The sequence below is a fragment of the Erinaceus europaeus genome, chromosome 15, assembly GCF_950295315.1.
Source record: "Erinaceus europaeus chromosome 15, mEriEur2.1, whole genome shotgun sequence".
Classification (NCBI taxonomy): Eukaryota; Metazoa; Chordata; class Mammalia; order Eulipotyphla; family Erinaceidae; genus Erinaceus; species Erinaceus europaeus.
This window is the reverse complement of record NC_080176.1, coordinates 40,201,952-40,224,400: the sequence shown is the minus strand read 5'-3', so window position 1 is coordinate 40,224,400 and position 22,449 is coordinate 40,201,952. Positions and strand designations below refer to the sequence as shown.

The window sequence follows — 22,449 nt, the reverse complement described above, 5'->3', positions numbered from 1 at the left end:
ATAACTACAACAATAAAAAGTGTCGGGCTGGCTTCACGAGAGGAGACAGATGGGGGCCATATGTTGTTTTCGACGGGCTGGCTTCACGGGCGGGTAACAGACAACCCGGGACTCATGGCTGGGCTGTACACAGTATCTCTTTATTCATGCAGGACACAGCACAATCTATACCAAGCTAAGCTAAACTAAAACTACAAACAATCTTGTCTTTATAAGTATATTAGCCCAGTAGGGTGGGAACAGGATGCGAAGCAGAGAGGGTGGAGAGAAAAGTGACTGGTGAAAATCAGAGTATGACAAGGAGAGGGGGCAGAGCAGGTGAGAATTCTACCACTGAACCACCAATGCCCTGGAGGGAGGGTGGTGCTTGTTAACAGTGGTTATGTAAATAGAATACAGTGGTTATGTAAATAAAATAGTGTTAAGCAGGGGGGATTAAACTAATGAAACAGAAGGGGTTTTTAGAAGCATACCAACAATTCCCCCTTTCTTTTTAACTAATGGCCATAGTATCAGGATTGTGGGGTGAACAGAAACCTGTATCGTACAGGCGTTTTCAAAAGAACTGGCATAAGACATGGAAAACAAAATAGGCGAGCAGCAATAACCAGTGTGATGCCAAGGGGAACGTTTCTTGCCTCAAAGGGCAAGGCCTAGCAGGCGAAAAGGCATTTCTTGCCTCTGGGAGCGCTTCATGCCTCTGAGGGCATCTCTTGCCTCAAAGGGCGTTTCCTGCCTCTGTGGGCATAACCTAATAAGGAGGGAGAGTTTTCTGTCTCTGGGAACAGAGCCTGCAGGCGAGGGGACATAGCCTATAAAGTCTCAAGGCAACTGGCTGAAGTTAATCTTTGAGAAACACAGCAGCGTGTACCAGTAAGTCCGATGGAGGTGTCAGTCCAAAGTAGCTGACCACAGAAGAAAATGCCAAGGGATGAAACGCTGCATGTCTGTCTCGATGGGGAATGTCAACCACCAGAATTCTGCTTTTCTGTAGAGAGTGATCTTTGGAGTCTGTGAATCTGTTTCTTCAGGTCGTGCCAGGTCACATCATTGGTTTCCGGGGATGTGTTGTAGTCATCCCATCTTGTGGGCAATGTCAGAGAACAGGATCCAAATGGATTTCCAGGAATTCCATTTGAGTAGATGCTTTTTCAGGTGACAACTGAAATTCACTTACTTGTCAAACAAAACTTGTAGCAGATTAAAAGTTTACTATAATTGATAACTCCATTATAATTGGAAGTCCTTTCTAGTATGAATTTAAAGTTGTTGAAACAGTTTAAACTCAATAAAATGTGGAAAGGTAAACAGAAGAATCACGGTAGAAGCCTCAGGCATGAGAATAATTAACATAATCATTCCACTATCTGCCCTGCCCATAACTCATGCCGTTTCAGGATTAAACGTTTCAGATTTATGCCAAGACGTAAAAAAGAAATCAAAGGAGGAAAAAACAATTTTTTGGATTGTTTCTGGATGTCTCTAGAAATCATGGCTGTGTCCAGCTTTTTTTTTTTAAAGTCAATATCAAATAAAAATTCAGTCATTCAAATCACTCTCTTATGAAACAGATCTCATCATGTAGCATCAAGAGTCCCCGGAGGGCGTCCTAGTCCAAAAAGCTCCTCGAAATTCCATTTAGGGTGCTTCTGACTGTTCCTGCTGGATTGCTTCAGGCACCCATTTTTAAAAGTGTCTTCCCATCAAAGAAAGAATCCAATCAGGAGAGTAGAACTAACCACGTGTCTCCATTCTTGGGGACTGCCAGGGTACTCGAGAATGCTCTTCAAATTAAAGTAGTCCTTCTCCATGGGAAACATTCAAGAAGTCCAGAAAGTCCCAGGGGAAATCCCCATGCATATCCCAAGGTCTACGATCACGGTCATAAAGAACCAAATTGTGGCCTGGAGCAAAATGTAGTCCTTTTCCTCAGGAAACATGGGAGAGGGAATCCAGAAAGTCCAAGGAGAAATCTCAGTGCATCTCCCAAGCTCTCTGATTAGGGTCACAAGAAACCAAAGTTCCCGGTCAGGGAAACAAAGTGTGGCCCAGAGCAAAATATTCCAGAGACAGAGTAACTGTCTCATGATGAAACAGTAGAGGCTTTGGCAAACCTCTTCGTAAGCAGAAGAGAAGACCATAGCGCATAGGTAGGCAAAGTCTTCACTTATCTGGGAGTTGCACAGGTCCCATCCCACATTGTAGGCGCCATATGTTGTTTTCGATGGGCTGGCTTCACGGGCGGGTAACAGACAACCCGGGACTCATGGTTGAGCTGTAGGCAGTATCTCTTTATTCATGCAGAATGCAGCACAATCTAACCCGAGCTAAGCTAAACTAAAACTACAAACAATCTTGTCCTTATAAATATACTAGCCCAGTAGGGTGGGAACAGGATGCGAAGCAGAGAGGGTGGAGAGAAAAGTGACTGGTGAAAATCAGGGTATGACAAGGAGAGGGAGCAGGTGAGAATTCTACCACTGAACCACCAATGCCCTGGAGGGAGGGTGGTGCTTGTTAACAGTGGTTATGTAAATAGAATACAGTGGTTATGTAAATAAAATAGTGTTAAGCAGGGGGGATTAAACTAATGAAACAGAAGGGGTTTTTAGAAGCATACCAACAAAAAAGGGCAAAAAAAGGAAAAATATATATTTTTTTTTTAAAAGGAAAGAAAAGAAAGTGCACTGGTTCACCACGTATGCAACGCAGCCACCATTACACTGAAACAAACTAGTTTCTTTCCTTTTCTCTCTGACTCTCTTGCTTTTTCTATCTGAAAAAAAAAAAAATCAGCCTCTTGGGGCAAGGCAGTGGTACACCTGGTTAAGCACACACATTACAGTGCATAAGGACCGGGGTTCAAGCTCCTGGTCCCCACTTGCAGGCAGGAAAGCTTCACGAGTGGTGAAACAGGGCTGCAGGTGTCTCCCTCTCAATTTCTGGCTGTCTCTAACCAATAACAAATCAATAAAATATATTTTTAAAAAATAAAATAAAAATCAGCCTCTTTTTCAGAGAATTCCAATTGTTTCACTCTCTATTGAAAAAGAACTACTGCACCACCTGCAGGATAAAAAGTGACTAAACTTTCTATCACAAGGAGTCAAAAGTCAATTCGCAAGGTGAGTATGAATGACACCAAAAGTTCCCACCTTACGAGTAGAGCAAATACTCAAGATGAGTGCTTTAAAATACACTTCTAATCATTTTAATCCACTATAACATCTAGAGCTATGGCTAGAGTACAGAAACTTTCTAACAAAGGAAAGCCTAGTTGTGAAGATAAAAATGGGAAAGAAATTAAAAACTGATGTGATTAACAATGAAAACTAGAACTAAAAGATGAAGTGTTAAACAAAAATGGTAGTTTAAAACTACATTTAAGATTAGTACAATTTGTTGTACAAGTTAAGCAGAATAAGCAGATGTCTAATTATTCCTATCTTCAGTCTGCTCCACAGACATGACTACTTGCAGCTTCCTCTGAATTCTCTTGGAGATTTTCTAATAAAAGAGTTTCATGACTGAGGCCCAGATGGCCTGTCACCATAAACCAGAGATGAGCAGTGCTTTGGTTAAAAAGAAAAAAATGTGTGATGGGGAGTCATTGTAACACAGTGGGTTAAGTGCACATGGCACAAAGCACAAGGACTTGCATAAGGATCCCAGTTCAAGCCCCATGGCTCCCCACCTATGGTGGGGGGAGTCACTTCACAGGCAGTGAAGAAGGTCTGTAGGTGTCTGTCTTTCTCTCCCCGTCTTCCCCTCCTCTCTCCATTTCTCTTTGTCCTATCCAACAACAAACGACATCAACAACAACCACCACAACAAGGCTACATGGGCAACAAAAGAGGGAAAAATGGCCTCCAGGAGCAGTGGTTTCATGGTGCAGGCACTGAGCCCCAGCAATAACCCTGAAGGCAAAAATGTTTGATGTGGTAATATTTATGATTACTTTTCAGGACTGATAGGAAGAGTTCCTTGGGGATAACCAAACTCTCACTTATGAAAATAAATAAAACTCAGTGAAATGTGAGGAAGACAGTCTTTTCTTTTTTTTCTTTTCCTAGAGTAAAGAGAGCACTTACGGACATTTCTTTTTCAAAAATTTAAAAAAATTTTTTTCATTATCTTTATTTACTTATTGGATTGACAGCCAGAAATCGAGAGGGAAGGGAGTGACAGAGAGGGAGAGAGACAGAGAGACACCTGTAGCCCTGCTTCACCACTCACAAAAATTTCCCACTGCAGGTGGGGACTGAGGGCTCAAACCTAAGTCCTTGCGCACTGTAACGTGTGTTCAAAGCAGGTGCTCTACCACCCGGCCCCAGCATTTCTTTCTAATATTTTATTCTGGGACCAGGAGACTAGCATAGCTTGTGCAACAAACTTTCATGACTGAGTCTCACAGGGCCCAGATTCAGTCTCCTACATATATAAATAAAGGGGAGCTACACAGAGCTATAACCAGTGCTCCAGTAAAAACAAAAAATTAACTTAAAGAATTATTGGGTGGGGGTAGATAGCATAATGGTTATGCAAAGAGACTCTTATGCCTGAGGCTCCACAGTCCCAGGTTCAATCCCCCATACCACCACAATGCAGAGTTGAGCAGTGCTCTGGTTTAAAAAAGAATCATTTTAATGCTGTTCCCAGCATCACTGTTCAATCTTACCTTTGTAGATGCTGGTTTTGATGGTGCTGGGGATCCAACCTGGGTCGCTGGAATTTCAGGCATGTCTTAACAACTAGACTATCCTAGCAGCAGCAGCACAAATCTGCCCTTTGTAATTTTTTTTTTTTAAATCCAGAGTCCATATTCCAATGAGGGTGAAGATAAAATAATGAGAAACTCTGACAGGCCACATTTTCTCCAAACTTCTCCCACCACCTTTGACTGAAGCCACAGTGGGCCTGCATTTAATTAGACCCATACTCTGCTTCCTTTCCGCACACCCCTGAATACCCTACACACAAAAATGTCACAGGGTTTGCTTCTCCAACAAGTGGCTATGAAAGGCATTCATATTAGTTGAATACATTCATGTGAAACTGATCATCTGCTGTGATGATGAGGCTCCCATACAGCCCCGCAGTTCTTACCCTGGATTACTGTTATCAAGCTCTCACTGATTTATACATCTGATTTATACATCTGGCAGAAACTGGTAAACAATGAAGAAGAAATAGCCAATACACACATAGCTTCAACTTAGTCATGACTTACCTGTACTAAGGAAGGCTTCGAAACTGTGGTTCCCACTGTGGTTCCTATTTGTGTCAGTTTTTTAATTGGTGCCACTGTCACTTTCTTGATTAACTGTGAACTCGAATTCTGGAGGTAAAGGTGAAAGAGAGATAGTATAATCACTATTACTGATTTAATAATCAATCAAACACTAAAATAACTATAGCAAACTTCTTTCTTATAGCTGACCTTATATTCGTACCACTTTCCTTAACATTCTCAGAAAAACCTACCTAGTAAGTTGACCAGTTAATACTAATTACATATTTCTGTTTGTGTGTATGTGTTTTTTTTTTTTTTTGACACCTGCAGACCTGCTTCACCACCTGTGAAGGGACTCCCTTGCAGGTGGGGAGCTGGGGGCTCAAACCGGGATCTTTAGGCTGGTCCTTGCACTTTGCGGCACATGCGCTTAACCGCTGTGCTACGGCCCAACTCCCTAATTACATATTTCTAAGAATGCATAATCACAAAATTTCATCATTAAAATATTTACTAGACTTTAGTATATAGTATAGAAACTTTACTTTGTGGCTCAAACAGAAAAAATACTGATTCTTATTTAGTTATAAACAATAGTACTCTAATCTATCCTCTTAGCCCACAGGAGTTAGATTTAAAAAAAAAAACAACTAGAAAGAGAAGGAAGAATAATTATCAACAGATACAGTAACAGAGGTGATTAACATTTGGGGGCTGGGCACTGGCACACCCAGTGAAGTGCACATTATCACTGTGCATAAGGACCCAGGTTTGAGCCCCCACTCCCCACCTGCAGGGGGAAGCTTCACAAGTAGCAAAGCAGGTCTGCAAGTGATTATCTTTCTCTCTCCCTCTCTTTCCCCTCTCAACTTCTGTCCTATCAAAATGAAATAGAAAGAGAAAAAAAATGGAAAAATAGCCGCTGGTAGTAGTGGAGTTGTAGTCCAGGCACTGAGCCACCCAAAATAGCCCTGGTTGCAATAAAAAATAAATAAATAAATAAACAAACAGATAAATAAGAAAAATGAGTGAGAACCTATAATTCAAATTAGTAAAGTATGAAGGGGGGGCACAATGCAAGCTTCCATTAGGATGAGCCTGACTCAACAAAAATGTTACATCAGTCTCAGTACTTCTGTTCAACTAATTACAGTGGCTCATAAAAATAAATATATGCTACAGGGGCAGGCCGTTGCACAGCCAGTTGGCTGCACCTAGTACTAAGTGCAAGGACCCAGCTTTGACCATTCCCCCCCACCTGCGGGAGGCGGGGGGAGATGATGCTTCACTGGTGGTGAATCAAGTGTCAGTCTCTCTCCTTCTCCATCTCCCCATCCATCCAATCTCAATTTCTCTCTGTCCTATTGAATTAAAAAAAAAAAGGAAAAAATGGCTGCCAAGAGCAGTAAATTTTTGGTGTTGTCACTGGTAAAATAAATGTTAAATATTTATTAAAGTTTACTATATATGTAAAAATAACTAGAGCATATTTCTGAATTTATTAAAGGTAGTCTATGTAGGATATGGATAAAAATTAACATATATGGGTGGGGGTATAGCATAATGGTTATGCAAAGAAACTTTCATGCCTGAGGCTCTCAAGTCCCAGGTTCAATCCCCCACATCGTCATAAGCCAGAACTGAGCAGTGCTCTGGTAAAAAATAATATATATACATATATATATATGTATGTATTTTTTAAAGATTTTATTCATGAGCAATGATAGGAGAGGAAGAACCAGATATCACTCTGGTACATGTGCTGCCGGGGATTGAACTTGGGACCTCATGCTTGAGAGTCCAAAGCCTTATCCACTGCACCACCTCCCAGACCACTATATATCTGTATTTTTATATTTTTACATACAGATGTAAACTTCAGTCTCAGTACTTGTCCATGAATTAAGAGTTCACCCAGTACTAAGAATGAGTTCAAGTCCTAGCACCACTTAGGAGCATCAAGGACAGCTTCAGGCCAAGTTACATGGGTGGTGGAGTGGTATTATAGTTATTATTCCCCTCTCCTCTCGAGCTCACTCTAAAATAAAAAGAATCAAGACTGGCCTAGGGAGGCCATTCAGCAGTATCATAGAGGTATGAGGTCCTGTATTCGTTCCCAGCACAAGAAAAAAGAAATACTCTGGTTCTCTTATTTCAACGTTAAGATACATTCAAATGCCTCTTTGAACATTCCCTGGAGGACTACAGAATCTAAGTATAAAGACAGATAGAGGGGCCAGGTGGTGGCACACCTGGTTAAAAGTACATGTTACAATGCACAAGGACCCAGGTTCAAACCCCCGGTCCCCACCAAAGGGAGAAAGTTTCATGAGCGGTAAAGCAGGGCTGCAGGTGTCTCTCTGTATCTCTCCACCTTTCCTATCCATTTCTGGCTGTCTCTATCCAATAAATAAAGATAATACAAAAAAAAAAAAAAATTAAAAGCAGGCTGGATGGTGGTGCACCTGGTTGAGCACACGTTACAATGCAAAAGGGCTCAGGTTCGAGCCCCTGGTCCTCATCTGCAGGGGAAAAGCTTTTCAAGTGGTAAAGCAGTGTTGTAGGTGTTTCTCTGTCTCTTTCCCTATCATACCCTTTCCTCTCAATTTCTGGCTGTCTCTATCCAATAAATAAAGATAAATATATATGGAGAGAGAGTGTGTGTATATGTGTGTTAACGCAGTGCAGATAGCATAATGGTTATGCAAAAAGACTCTCAGGCCTGAGGCTCAAAAGTCCCAGATTCAAAATCCAGTACCACCATAAGCCAGAGCTGAGCAGTGCTCTGGTAAAAAAGGAAAAAAAAAAAGGGAGAAAGACAGAGAAATTGAGAGGGGGGAGAGGGAAACAGGGGGAAAGAGTGGTCCGGGAGATGGCTCAGTGGATAAAGCATTATTGGACTCTCAAGCATGAGGTCCAAGTTCAATCCCCAGTAGCACATGTATCAGAATGATATCTGGTTCTTTCTCTCCTCCTGTCTTTCTCATGAGTAAATGAATAATTTTCTAATTATATTTTTTTTTTTAATTTTTTTAAGATTTTATTTATTTATGAGAAAGATAGGAGGAGAGAGAAAGAACCAGACATCACTCTGGCACATGTGCTGCCAGGGATCGAACTTGGGACCTCACGCTTGAGAGACCAAAGCTTTCTCACTGCGGCACCTCGGGAACCACTTAATTATATTTTAAAAAGAGATGGAGAGAGACACACATCTGCAGACCTGTTGTACCACTTGTGAAACTTTCCCCCTGCAGGTGGGGACCAGAGGCCTGAACCCAGGTCCTTGCACACTGTAATGTGAGCACTTAACCAGGTGCACCTTCTTACACAGATGAAGTTAAGCAGAAAGTGTTTTTATTTGTCATTTATTTTACTAGCAAATATAAACATAGCTGCATAAAGACAGAAAACTAAAGGTAAAAAAATGTTGTTATATTACCGGCACTGTACAGACTTTGACTGCTTGAGTATGTGTTGGTACAGTTGAATTTGAAGTTGCATTACTTGTTGTCTCTGTTCTTGTTACAGCTGGTTGAGGAGACACCAACATCAACTGACCAGTGTTACTTTTGATCAAAACTGTTCCTGGAGTTAAAGGAGACCAAAAAAAAAAAAAAAAAAAAAAATGATATCAGGTAATAAAGGAAGCATGGTCACATATACTTTTTTTTTCAATACTATAACTTGTTCTGAATAAAAGGATTACTATATAATAAATTCCATGTCTTCTTACTGTCACATATAACATGAAAAAATGTTTTCACTCAAAGCTACTTAAAATATTAAAAATAGAGGGAGTCGGGCGGTAGCACAGTGGGTTAAGCGCAGGTGGCGCAAAGCACAAGGACGGGCGTAAGGATCCTGGTTTGAGCCCCTGGCTCCCCACCTGCAGGGGAGTCGCTTCACAGGCGGTGAAGCAGGTCTGCAGGTGTCTATCTTTCTCTCCCCCTATCTGTCTTCCCCTCCTCTCTCCATTTCTCTCTGTCCTATCCAACAACAACAACAATAATAACTACAACAATAAAACAACAAGGGCAACAAAAGGGAATAAATAAATAAAATAAATATTAAAATATATATATATATATATATATATATTAAAAATAGAACAGGTAAGAATACTCATAGCTGGGATTCCTGTCCAAGATGATAACATCAAGGTCCCAACAAACTCATTCCCTAAAAAAACAAGCATAAATGACAAAAAGTATTTTAAATATATTTTTAATACTCTATTAATTTATTGAATAGAGACAGAAATCTTGAGGGAAAGGGAAGGGAGAGAGACAGAAAGATATCTTCAACACTGCTTCATCACTTGAGAAGCTTCCCCTTGTAGGTGGGGACCAGAAGCTTGAACCCAGGTCCTTACACATTATAGCCAAGGTGTTCAACCAGGTGTGCCACTATTCAGAAATGACAAAAAGTATTTATTTTTTTTTAAAAAAACACTTTCGTGGTCCAGGAGGTGGCACAGTGGATAAAGCGTTAGACTCTCGAGCATGAGGTCCTTAGCTCAATATCCGGCAGCACATGTACCAGAGTGATGTCTGGTTCTTTCTCCTATCTTTCCTTCTCATTAATAAATAAACAAAATCTTAGTGTGGGGGGGGAACCTCTTGGGGGACCAGATGGTGCACCCAGTAGAGCGTACATGTCACAGTACACAAAGACCCATGTCCAAGTCCCGGGCCCCACTGCAGGGAAAAAGCTTCGTGTCAGAGCTGAGGCAGGGCTGCAGGTGTCTCTCTCTCTCCCTACCTCCCCCTTCCCTCTCAATTTGTCTGTCTCTATCCAATAAAGAAAGAAAATACTTTTAATTCACTTTAAAATCTTTAGACATTAATCTAAGGCATATAAAGACTATTCAACTATTAACGAGGATCTACTAAAATCCAGTAAGAACAAGAAACGTGTGTCACTGGCATCTGAACCACAAGTCACTCCCTCCCTTCCTTTTTCAGCTCAACAAGATTTAAATTCACACCAGGTTTGCAGTTCACACAGAGCCTCTGGGATGGCAAAACAGACCACCTGAAGAGTGCACATGACTAGGTAATGTGCACAACCCACGGTCAGGAGCCCTGCCCCAGCAGATCCTAGGAACTTGTAACTCAGGGAAGTAAAACTCCGGGTAACCCCCCACCCCCACCCCACACTAGGTTTCTTTCTTTCTTTTTTTTTTAAACTTTTTTGTCTTTATTTACTTACTAGATAGAGACAACTAGAAATTGAGAGGGAAGGGAACGATAGAGAGGGAGAGAGATAGAGAGACACCTGCAGCCCTGCTTTACCACTTGTAAAGCTTTCCCTCTACAGGTGGGGACCGGGGGATTGAACCTGGGTTCTTGCATATTGTAACATGTGCACTCAATTAGGTGCACCACCACCCAGCCTCCACACACTAGCTTTCAATCAGTGTCTGTATTTTCTTCACATAAATATACCAACAGTGGAATTGACAGATCATCTGTCAGTCCTACTTTTGAAAAAAAGAAAATGTTTAAGTAACTCCAAATCAAGGTTTTATTTCATTATTATTACTATTATTATTTTTAAGATAGAGACAGGTAAAAAGAGAGTGAAAGCAACCACAGCACCAACATTTCCTTGAATGGAGTGGGGGCTGGACTTGAACCTGGGTCATGCACATGACAAAGCAACACACTATCCAAGTGAGCTATTTCCCCAGCTGTTCCCCCAGAGATACAGCAAATTTTGAAGGAATTTCTTAGATACCAACTCAGATTAAACCTAGAAAAAAAATTTTTTTTTGCCTCCAGGGTTATTGCTGGGGCTCTGCATCCACTGCTCCTGGAGGCTATTTTTTTCCCTTTTGTTGCCCTTATTGGTTTTATTGTTGTGGGTATTATTATTGTTGTTATTGATGTCATTGTTGTTGGACAGGACAGAGAGAAAGGGAGAGAAGAGGGGAAGACAGAGAGGGGGAGAGAAAGATAGACTTCTGCAGACCTGTTTCACTGCCTGTGAAGTGACTCCCCTGCAGGTAAGGAGCCAGGGGCTCGAACCAGGATCCTTACGCTGGCCGCTGTACTTCGCGCCACATGCACTTAACCCTCTGCGCTACTGCCCAGCACCCGGAAAAAAAAAAATCTTGTAATGTAGGGTTGGTGAGATTTTCTATTACCAGCATAGTGGTAATAGAAAAGACTTTAATGTTTGAGTTACTGAGATCGCAGGCTTACTTCCTAACACCACCATACACCAGAGCTGAGTGGTGCTCTGGTAAAAAAATAAAAATAAGGGGGCCAGGCGGTGGCGCACCTGGCTAAGCACTGGCAAGACAGTGAGAAAGGTCCTGGGGAAAAAACTTCATGTTTATGAAGCAGGACTGCAGGTGTCTCTCTCTCCCTCCCTCTCTATCTCCTCCTCCCCTCTCAATTTCTATTTCTATCCAATAATAATTTTTTTCAAAAAATTAAAAAAAAATAAGTAAAAGATAAATGAATAAATAAACTAGATATTGCATAAGACTTGTGCCTTTAAAAAAAGAATGTGTTTTCATTTAATTCCCAAAATACTGGTTATCTTATTCTCCAACCAGTGAAACACAAACATTGGGATTTTTTTTCTACAGTTTTTTTTTTTCTCCAAAGATGATCCTCAAAGTAACTTCCCATCTCTCTGCAACTAATAATTCCGTCATGGAATTCCCACTCTCAGGTGGTACAGTGCCTCCTGGTCAGAAGCATAGATGGCTTTTGGTGTGGTGACAACAGTCTGTGGCACTATCTGTTGGCAGTCATATCAGGCAAGTTTCAGTCTTGGCCTCATCATATCTAATAAGACAGACTACAATCTAAAATTCTAAGAGCAGGGAGGGGAGACAGCAAACTGGTCATGCAAAAAGACTTTCATATCTGGGACCCCGGAGTCCCAGGATCAATTCCCTGTACCACCATAAGCAAATGCTGAGCAGAGCTCTCGCTAAAAAACAATCAATCAATCAATCAATCAATCAATAATAAAGTTCTATCGGTCTGGGGAGACAGCTTAAAAGGCCTTTCATGCCAGAGGCTCCAAGATCCCAGGTTCAATCCTTAGCTCTACCATACATAAACCAGAGCTCAGCAGTGCTCTGGTCTTCCTCTGTGGATCTTTCTCTCTCATAAAATAAATTAAATGTATATGACTAAATAAATACAATACTATAAAACACCTTTCAGCCCTGATAATCAGTGAGGCACAGTAAGGGTTAAGTGAGTGTTATAAAAATAGTTTAGCTGTAAGTCAAATTCCTCCTTCTAAGACTTGTTTTTTTCAAGATTCCCTTTCGTAACAGATGAGAGAAGCAGAAGACCTCTCCCGCACACATTCAAATACAAGGCACTGCACTGCCCACTGGGCCATCTCCATCAAATCGCCTTGGATGTGTAGGAGTCTCCCGACAAGGGAAAAATTAATCTTACCAACAATTTAAAAATATAAATAAGAGGCAGGGTAGCATAATGACTACCCAAATCCTTCCCTGCCTGAGGCTTCAAAGCTCAAGGTTCATCAGTCGCAGCGGGCAGTGGCCTTTAGTGTAACTCGCTCTTCAACTAAAATAAAACCTACTTAATACATATAGAGCAAACACATGAAGTGCCTAGCACAGGACAGCTTCAGTAAGTTACCGGTTGCCACTTGGCAGTAAAGTTCTCACTGACAGCACTTCTAAATCCTCTTTATGGGGAGGGAGCTTCCCTCCCCCCTCCAGAGCCCTGCTCAGCTCTGCTTCATGGTGGTGGGGGGGGGGGGGGCTGAACCTGGGACTCTGCAGCCCCAGGCCTGAGAGTATCTTTGCATAACCACTATACTATCTGCCCACCACCCTCTCCCCCTATCTCCACTTTCCCCCTCAATTTCCTGTCTCTACCCAATAATAAATAATTTTTTAAAAAAACTTTTTAAAAAGTAATTACTCGGGGCCAGGTGGTGGTGGCACACCTGATTAAGCGCTCACATTACAGCGCGCAAGGACTGGGGTTCGAGCCCCTGGGCCCCACCTGCAGGGGGAAAGCTTCAGGAGTGGAGCAGCAGGGCTGCAGGTGTCTCTCTATCTTCCCCTTCCCTTTCAATTTCTGTCTCTATCCAATAATAAAAATAAATATTTTTTTAAAAAGCAATTACTCAAAATTACTTTTTTAAAAAAGTGTCAGGGGAGCGGGCGGTAGCGCACCTGATTGAGCGCTCACACTACAGTGTGCAAGGAACCGGGTTCAATGCAGGAGGAAACTTGGTGCGGTTATGCTCTCTTTCTCCCTCTCCCCTCCCTCCCTCCCTCTCCGTCTCCCGTCTCCATCTCTCTCCCCCTTCCCCCTGTCCCGTCCGAGCAAACCCACCAGCTGGATGACCAGAACCTCAGACCCACTTTCACTTTCTTTCTCCCCGGGAGCGACGCTCAGCTGCGGCTCCCGGCGGTGCGGGGCTTCGAACCCGCCGCGCTGTGTGGCCCAGCCTGCTGGCTAAACTCACGGGGGGGGGGGGGCTACTTTTAGCTTCAAAACCCAAAACCTAATCTCCCCTGCAGCCTTCAGCATTAAAAACAGACAGACAGACAGACAAACGAAACGCCACCACAACGCGTACAAGATGCAGACACACATCCCTCCACTTGTCCGTCCGTCCCTGAGAAGCAAACTCGCTGTCCCCGGGGCGTCGGGTGGGCGAGAGAGACCCTGCGGCCCGGGAGTTGAGGGGGCTCTCGCCGACTCAGCCGTGAGGACGAACGGCCGGACCGACAGACAGACACCGCTGGCCCGAGGGGCCGCTTACCTGGGGACAGCTGCAGGCCGGCGGGCAGCTGGATGGCGGCAGCAGCGGCGGCGCCGGGGGTCTTCACGGCGACGAGCTGCGGGGCCCCGCTGGGGCCGAGCGCGGGCAGAGCCCTGACGGGAGCCGCGGTGCTGAGCGCCGGGCCGGGCGCCGGGGGAGGCGCGGCCGGCTGCAGGCAGACGCCGACGGGGGCCGTGGTGACGCTGTCGGCGCGGGCGGCCAGAGTCCCGGAGGGGGCCATGGCCACCGGGCCGGGCCGGGCGCCGCTCACAGCGGCCGGGGGGAGCGGCGCTCGCCGGCTCCGTGAGGCCCGCGGGCATCCCCCCCGGGCAGGTCAGCGGCGGCGGCGTTCCGGGAACGGAGGCGCGGGGCGTCTGGGAGAGCGGCGTCTGACTCCGATGCAGCCTCGGCTCCGCAGCATCGCTAGGGGCGGCGGAGGGGCCGCGACAGCGAGTCAGCGACCGGCATAGGCGGGGCGGCGGGACCTGCGCGTCCCGGACGCTCCCCGCGTCGGCACCTGGCCGCCCTCGCCGCTCTCACACGTGCGCCGGCTCTGACTGGCGCCCCAGCCTCCGCTCCCGCTGCAACGCTGTGCGCGGCTCCGGAAGGGCGTCTCTCCTTCGGCTCCTACCTCGCCGGTTGACTCCAAGCCGCGATTCCCCCGCCAGAAATTTCAAAACTGCAAGCCACGAACAAGCCAAAAGACGCCCCCCACAACTAAACGAGCGCAGCACAGCCCCTCTGCGCGGTCACGCCAGCCATGTTTATATAGCCACGCGGAGCCCTCGCGCACGCGCACAGACCACCGCCACCTCCAGCCTGGGGCTTCCCCCGTAATCCAGCCGTGTGATTGGCTATCCGTTGGAATCGCGCTCGTGACGTCATTAAGAACGCCCCCGGAGGGCGTTAGAATTCTCTCAGGATTAGTAAGGAAGGCGGGGCCAGAAGCCTAAATTTACCCCTGGGAGGGGCCAAAAGCAGTCAGGAGTTGGCCGTGCTGTCCCCTTGCTGCGCTCAGTTGCGCACTCCCTGGAAAATCAGCATTAGACATTGTACAAGCTTGTTGTGTTGGTTTTTCAGGTGAAAATGTGAAAGTCTTGTTTGGAAGACCTTATTCAATGAAAACTCAGTCACACTTCCTTAGTGTTTTTTTTTCTTTTTCTTTTTTTTAAATTTACTTACGCATGAGAAAGATAGGAGGAGAAAGAAAGAACCAGACACCTCTCTGGTACATGTTCTGCCGGAGGGGACTGAACTCTAGACTTGAGAGTCTGATGCTTTATCCACTTCACCACCTCCCGGGCCACCTTAGTGTTATTTTTTGTTTTGGTTTGGTTTGGTTTGGTTTTTTTCCTACTAATTTTGCTTCTTTTTTTTATTTTTTTTAGTTTTTTTAATATTTTATTTATTTATTCCCTTTTGTTGCCCTTGTTGTTTTATTGTTGTAGTTATTATTGTTGTTGTCGTCGTTGTTGGATAGGACAGAGAGAAATGGAGAGAGGAGGGGAAGACAGAGAGGAGGAGAGAAAGATAGACACCTGCAGACCTGCTTCACCGCCTGTGAAGCAACTTCCCTGCAGGTGGGGAGCCGGGGGCTCGAACGGGGATCCTTATGCCCGTCCTTGTGCTTTGCGCCACGTGCGCTTAACCCGCTGCGCTACAGCCCGACTCCCCTAATTTTGCTTCTAAACCATCTGTCTCTCCAATTGACCCTGAAAACATTTAATAGCTTTTTGTGCCCCTTGAATGCTTAAGAATACTGTATAATTTGATTCTGTAAATGTTCACATCCTTTTATGAGCCTTGCTGCCCCGAGGGGAAATATATTTCTTCTTCAGTGCTGTATCTCTCGTGTCTATCTCCTTAAAACCGGAGATTTGATTTCTGCATCTTGACTCTAGCTCTCTTGGAAATGCTTTCAATAAGTTAAAAGTGTTTAATGAAACAGTAAGAGTTAATAAGGAAAGCTTGCTCCATAGAGATCTAGTTAGAGATAGAGCCTATCTCTTTCATTAATAAGTTAAAAAAAAAAAACTTTATTTTTAAAGCCTTCATGTCAGGTCACTGTCATAATATTATAGTTTGTAGCAACCAACACTATAACAAAGCTTCTACAAGTAGGCATGCAGCCTGAACGAAAGCTGTGCTTTTTTCTCCCTCGGTGTCAACACTACACATCACTAGTTTGCTGTCCCCCACATCGTAACCAGTTCAAATCAAGAACCCACTTCAGCACTCAGATGAGTAATCTTCGTATTCCACGAAGACTTGCCTGATTACTCTGCTTCTAGAGAATTCCTCAAAATGGAATTGTGAGGAAACCTAAATTTGCTGAGCACCTTTTCCTTCAACCACCTTTTTTGTCAGATCTAATACTGCATTAATAGTGACTTATCCAACAAGTAGAAATTCCTACCATTCAGTATAATAATGTCCGATTCCATCTCTTTTCAGTATTCTACAAATGTCTGATTCATTATGCATCCCACACTGATCCTGACAAAATGCCTTGAATAAATTAAATGGAGCCAAGCAACATGTCCAATAAATTGAATGATGCTATGCGTTTGAATCTTAGATCTGCTCTTTACTAAGTGGGCATGTTGATTTGCCTTAAGTTTTCCCTCTCCTTATAGTTCAATAAATAGTTGTGGAAGGAAAGTTTGGCCTGTTCTGAGAAAGGTCCTTTGCAAAACTTCCTTTTTAATCCAGACCCCACACCCAACCCAAAAATTTTGGTTAGTTATGTAAATAGCCTCAATCAAATTACAAAGAGGCTTAACTGAGGGATAATAATTTCTGCTTAAGGTGACCATGCACAATTTACTCTTTCAATAGGTTTTTGTTTCATAACTTTCCCAGTTGTAAAGAATATAGTTTTGCCTACCTATCACAGATTAATACTACACTAAATCTGGAGTTTTGTAACAATTACGTTTACTACATTTTCTTTTTATAGAAAGGTTTGTTTTCTGTTTTTTATTGCCACCAAAGTTATCACTGATGGGCCTCGGTGCCTACACAAGGAATCTACCACTCCTGGAAGTCATTATTTCCTTCCTTCTCTCCGCCCCCCCCCCTTATTGATAAGACAGATAGAAATTGATAGAGAAGAGGGAGTTAGGGAGATAGAGAGACACCCGCAGACCTGTTTCACCGCTCATGAAGCATTCCCCCTTTGGGTGGGAAGCAGGGGCTTGAACCCAGCCTTAACCAGGTGTGCCACAGCCCAACACCTCTATAGAAAGATTTGAATAAAACAAGATAAATATGGAGATGAGATTCATTCTTTTGTCCATTTATCTAAGAACAAAGGGGGTGGGAGCAAATCACAATGGTTATGCAAAGAGACTCTCCTGACTTAAGCTCCAAATTCCCAAATACAATCCCTCCCCCCTCATGACCACCACCAAAAGTCAAATTGAATATTGCTGGGAGAGTGAGAGATGGGAAATTTATGCACTGATTTCATTATTTTTTTTTCTTTATTGGGGAATTGATTTCATTATTTTTATTTTTCAAAGTGTATTTGTATAGTTGAAGACACTGAAAAAATAATTACTCTTTGTTTTGTTTCAGTTCTTTCCAAGTACTGTAACAAAAATACTACAATAGATTTAGTGATATGTAAAGAGCAGAAATTTACTGCTAACAGTTCTGGAAGCTAGAAGCCTGAGCTTTCAGCCCTAACATAAAGGGTTTCGAAAAAGTCAAGACGCATTCTTGCACAGAAAAAAAAAAAAATAGAAAACTACTTTGTGACTTTTTCAACAGCTCAATAATTAGGCAATGTATCTCTTCCACATTGTAGGCTCTTACCCCCTCCTCTGTTGAGCAAGGGAACTCTGGAGCATTTTATAGAGTACTAATTCCTGGGGCCAGACGATGGCGCACCTGGTTAAGTGCACACATTACAGTGTGCAAGGACCTGAGTTCAAGTGCCCAGTCCCCATCTGCAGAGGGAGTCCTCATGAGTGGTGAAGGAGAGCTTCAGCTGTCTCTCTGTCTCTCTTTATTTCCCTCTCCCCTCTAAATTTCTCTGTGCCCTATCAAATAAAATTAAGTAAAAAAAAATAATAAATTTAACGAGTCAGGCAGTGGTTTAAGGATCTGGGTTCGAGCCCCTTGCAGTGAAGCAGGTCTGCAGGTGTCTATCTTTCTCTCCCCCCTCTGTCTTCACCTCCTCTCTTCATTTCTTTCTGTCCTATCTAACAACGATGACATCAAAAACAACAACTACAAAACAATAAAAATCAATTAATTAATTAATTTAATTTAATTTTTAAAAAAGAAAACTAATTCGTTTCTTCAGGATTCTACAAACAAGATTTTCAGCTCCACCCAAAGCACCCACCTTAATACTATCAACTTTGGGGATTAAAATTTCTGCATCATAATATGGGGAAGACAGACATACAAACTTTAGTACCTCCTAAGTAAGGGACAGTTACTGATATTCTACTTACTAATTCAGGTAATGAAAGTAAACCATGAACAAATACAAAATCTGCATTTCCAATGTTTCACTAATTTATGGTATTAAAAACAGAAAAATCAGGCTGGCGGTGGAGTCCTGCTGGTTCTATCCATTCTTAATATCCAAGCTAATAACATGTTCAGCCTCTATCACGGATATAGTCTCTTTTTTTCTATTTATTTTTATTAGTGACTTAATATTTTACATTATAAGATTACAGTGGTATAGCTCCATGCCATAGGTGTAACCAAAATTTATTACTCCATTCAATCATCCTGATAACCACCATAGTTTTCAGAAAGCCTTAGAGACAATTTGCTCTTTTGTTTGTTTGTTGTTAAATGCACCACATGCACTTAACCCTCTGCGCTACTGCCTGGCCCCCATGTTTTTTGTTAAATGCAAGTTCACATCTTCACTTGCCTTCATTCCACATATGAGTGAAACCATCTGGTAGTTGTATTTGACTTCCTTATTAAACTAAGCATAATCACTTTAAGATTCAGTGGATATAATCTTAAACCAATCAATCTGAACTTCCCAAATTGACACCAGTAAATTAATCTACATAATAAGACCTCCTTGGCTGGGGACCCGGAAGTGGCATATCCTGTTAAACACATATATTACCAAACACCAGAGTTCAAGCCCCCACTACCTACCTGCAGGGGGGATACTTCACAAGCAGTGAAGCAGGTAGAGAACAAGGGCTTGAACCCTGGGCCAATGTTTACCCCACCTCTGCAAGTATCTTTTTTTTTTTTTTTAAACCCCAGCACCACTCAGCTCTGGTTCATGGTGTTGCAGAGGATTGAACCTGTCACTTTGGAGCCTTAGTCATTCGAGTCTCTTTGCATAATCATTATGCTATCTGCCCCACCCTCTTTTTAAAAATATTTTATTTACTTATTAATGAGAAAGATGGGAGGAGAGAGAGGAACCAGACATCACTCTGGAACTCAGGATCTCATGCTGGAGAATCTAGTGCTTTATCCACTATACCACCTCATGGACCATGGTGTATCTCTCAGTCGCTCTCTCTAAGGTGTTTTTTTTTTTTTTCCCTTAATTAAAATCAAAATTGAGAGGGAAAGGAATAATAAGGAGAGAAAGAGAGACACCTTCAAAACTACTTCACCTTTCACACAGCTTTGCCTCTGCAGGTGGGGGCTGGGGGTTTAAACCCGGGTCCTTGCCATTGTAACATGTGCACTCAACCAACCAGATGCTCCGCCATCTAGCCTCCCTTGTTCTCTCTATTTAAAATATTTTATGTATTTATTTATTTATGAGAAAGGGAGAAGGAGAGAGAGAGCGGAAGAACCAGACATAACTCTGGTACATGTGCTTCCTGGGATTGAACTCAGGACCTCACGCTTGAGAGTCCAATGCTTTATCCACTGTGCCACCTCCCAGACCACTCAATATCTCTCTATCCTATCTAATAAAATTTAGAAGGAAAGAATAAAAAGGAAAAGAGAGAGAGAAAAAAAATCATGTTGTGTCCAGATAGCTAGCTCACCAAGGAAGCCATGTTCCTTGCCTTGAAAGTGGCCTAGTTATGATCCATATCCCTACATGGTTTTTTTTTTTTTTAGGCACAAGGGCTCAGTGGGGTGGTTGTAGACCTGGCTGAGTGCACACATTATAATACAGAAATGCCCAGATTCAAGACCCCAGTCCTTAACTGCGAGGGGGGGGAGTTTCAAGCTCCCAGTCCCCAATTTCGGGGGTGGGGGGGAGCATCACAAGTGGTGACACACTACTTCAGGTGTCTCTCTCCATCTCTCTTTCTCTTCCCCCTCAATTTCTCCATCTCCATGCAAAATGATAAATAAGGGGCTAGGGAGCAGCAGCAGCTGTGTTTCTCTCCTCTCTCCCAGGTCAACTAGGAATACCAAAGGAGAACGCCTGGGACCTCAACAAGACAGGACTAGAACAACTTCAGGAACCCACCAAATCACTGGTGAGTGCAAACACATGTGGCTCATGGACAGAGAGGAGCCTAGGAAGAGATTAAGTGTCTGCTAACAGCCAGACAGTTTACCCGTTGAAACAGCACCACCATTCTCTTTCACAAAAAAAAAAGAAAGCTGAAGGGAGGAGAGGACTCCCCTAAGACTCACCAAATGCAACTGTGAGTCTCCATTGATACTGCCCTCAAAAGCTGGAGCAGCGGAGGGGAGGCCCTGTGCTGACACCAGGGGACAAAGAACTAACCAGGAAACTCAGGAGAAGATCTACACCTCAGTGGCATAGCAGTGTGACTGTGAGAGTCTCTTTGCATAAACACTGGATTATCTCTGCCACACCCTGCTTTATCTCTTGGTCAGGAGTCAGTGATCAAGCTAAGAAGCCTAGTGATAGTTTAAAAGCCCTCAGGCTCCCATAGCCTACAGGGAAGAAAAAGAACAAAAGAGACTTTTGAGGCACTGTGCTCTAACTCAGGTATTAAAATACTATTGAAACAACTGTCAGTTTCCACAATTGTGAACTCTTTAATGACCTTACTTAGACACAAGTCAATCCAGGCAAGAGTGATCAGTAATTAGAAAAGTATTGAGAGAGGTACCTCATAATATACTATTTAGAATGGTTGAACAAACAAGAATAAATATCAGAGAAATGAACCAGGACAAGAATCTATCTGAAAGCCTCCCAAAAGTTGAAGCACAAAGTAATGAGGTCAACATCCAAACACTAGTAAAGGAAATCATCACAGGAGTGAGGAAAAAGTTTGAAAGAATAGTCATCAGAAATGCAGAAAGAACCAATGAGACTTTGGAAGAAAACACTAATTATCTCAAGGTTATTAGAGACCTGAAAGCTGAAATAGCTGAGCTAAGAACACAACTAGCTGAACAAGCTAAAACAGTATCAGAACAGGGTAACAAAATAGATGAACTCCAGAAAACAGTAGAGGGCAGAGAGAATAGAATCAATGAGGCTGAAGACAGAATAAGCAAGATCAAGGATGAATTAGAGACAACTAAAAAATAATCAAGAGATCCAAAAAAGAGATTAAGAGATGTTGAAAACAACAACAGAGACCTATGGGATGACTTCAAAAGAAATAATATATGCAACATAGGCCTACCAGAGGAAGAAAGAGTGGGAGGGGAAGAAAGCATTTTTCAGGACATAATAGCTGAGAACTTCCCTAATCTAGACAACATCAAAGATATAAAGGTACAAGAAGCCCAGAGGGTCCCAAATAGAATTAACCCAGACTTAAAGACACCAAGACACATCCTATTTAGAGTGGAAAGGAATGAGGATAAAGAAAGGATCCTGAAGGCTGCAAGAGAAAAACAAAGGGTCACCTACAGAGGAAAACCTGTAAGATTAGCAGCAGACTTCTCCACACAAACACTACAGGCCAGAAGAGAATAGCAAGATAGCTACCAACTACTCAATGAGAAAGGCTTTCAACCAAGACTACTGTATCCTACTAGACTGTCATTCAAACTAGAAGGAGGCATCAAAATCTTCTCAGACAAGCAACAGTTGAAAGAATCAACTATCGCCAAGCCTGCCCTGAAAGAAGTTCTGAAAGGTCTCCTATAAACAACCAGACCACCACAAATAGGACATATATCAGAACACTCTAAAAATCTACAAGAATGCTGTTAAAATATCTTCAGTTCTTGATACCAGTAAATGTCAATGGCCTGAATTCATCTATTAAAAGGCACAGAGTAGAAAGATGGATCAGAAAATACAACCTAACAATGTGCTGTTTACAGGAAACCCACCTAACTCAACAAGACAAACACTCAAAAGACTCAAAGTGAAAGGATGGAAAACTATCATACAAGCCAATGGCCCACAAAAAAAAAGGCAAGAACAGCTATTCTCATATCTGACACAACAGACTTTAAAATAAATAAAATTTTAAAAGATGGGGATGGACACTATTCAGTGCTCAGAGGATCAATCAATCAAGAGAACTTAACAA

The 22,449-nt window shown here is 42.9% G+C and overlaps 1 protein-coding gene across 1 annotated transcript in view; it reads right to left on the bottom strand.

The window, feature by feature from the left end:
* Positions 1–14,791, bottom strand: part of TAF4B (TATA-box binding protein associated factor 4b) — a 118,069-nt gene extending 103,278 nt beyond the window's left edge. The window contains 4 exon segments of the mRNA XM_060173639.1: positions 5,231–5,338; positions 8,676–8,821; positions 14,015–14,297; positions 14,299–14,791. Of these exon segments, the coding sequence (XP_060029622.1) occupies positions 5,231–5,338; positions 8,676–8,821; positions 14,015–14,297; positions 14,299–14,334 (573 nt within the window). The 5' untranslated portion in view covers positions 14,335–14,791.
* Positions 14,792–22,449: the final 7,658 nt, after the last annotated feature.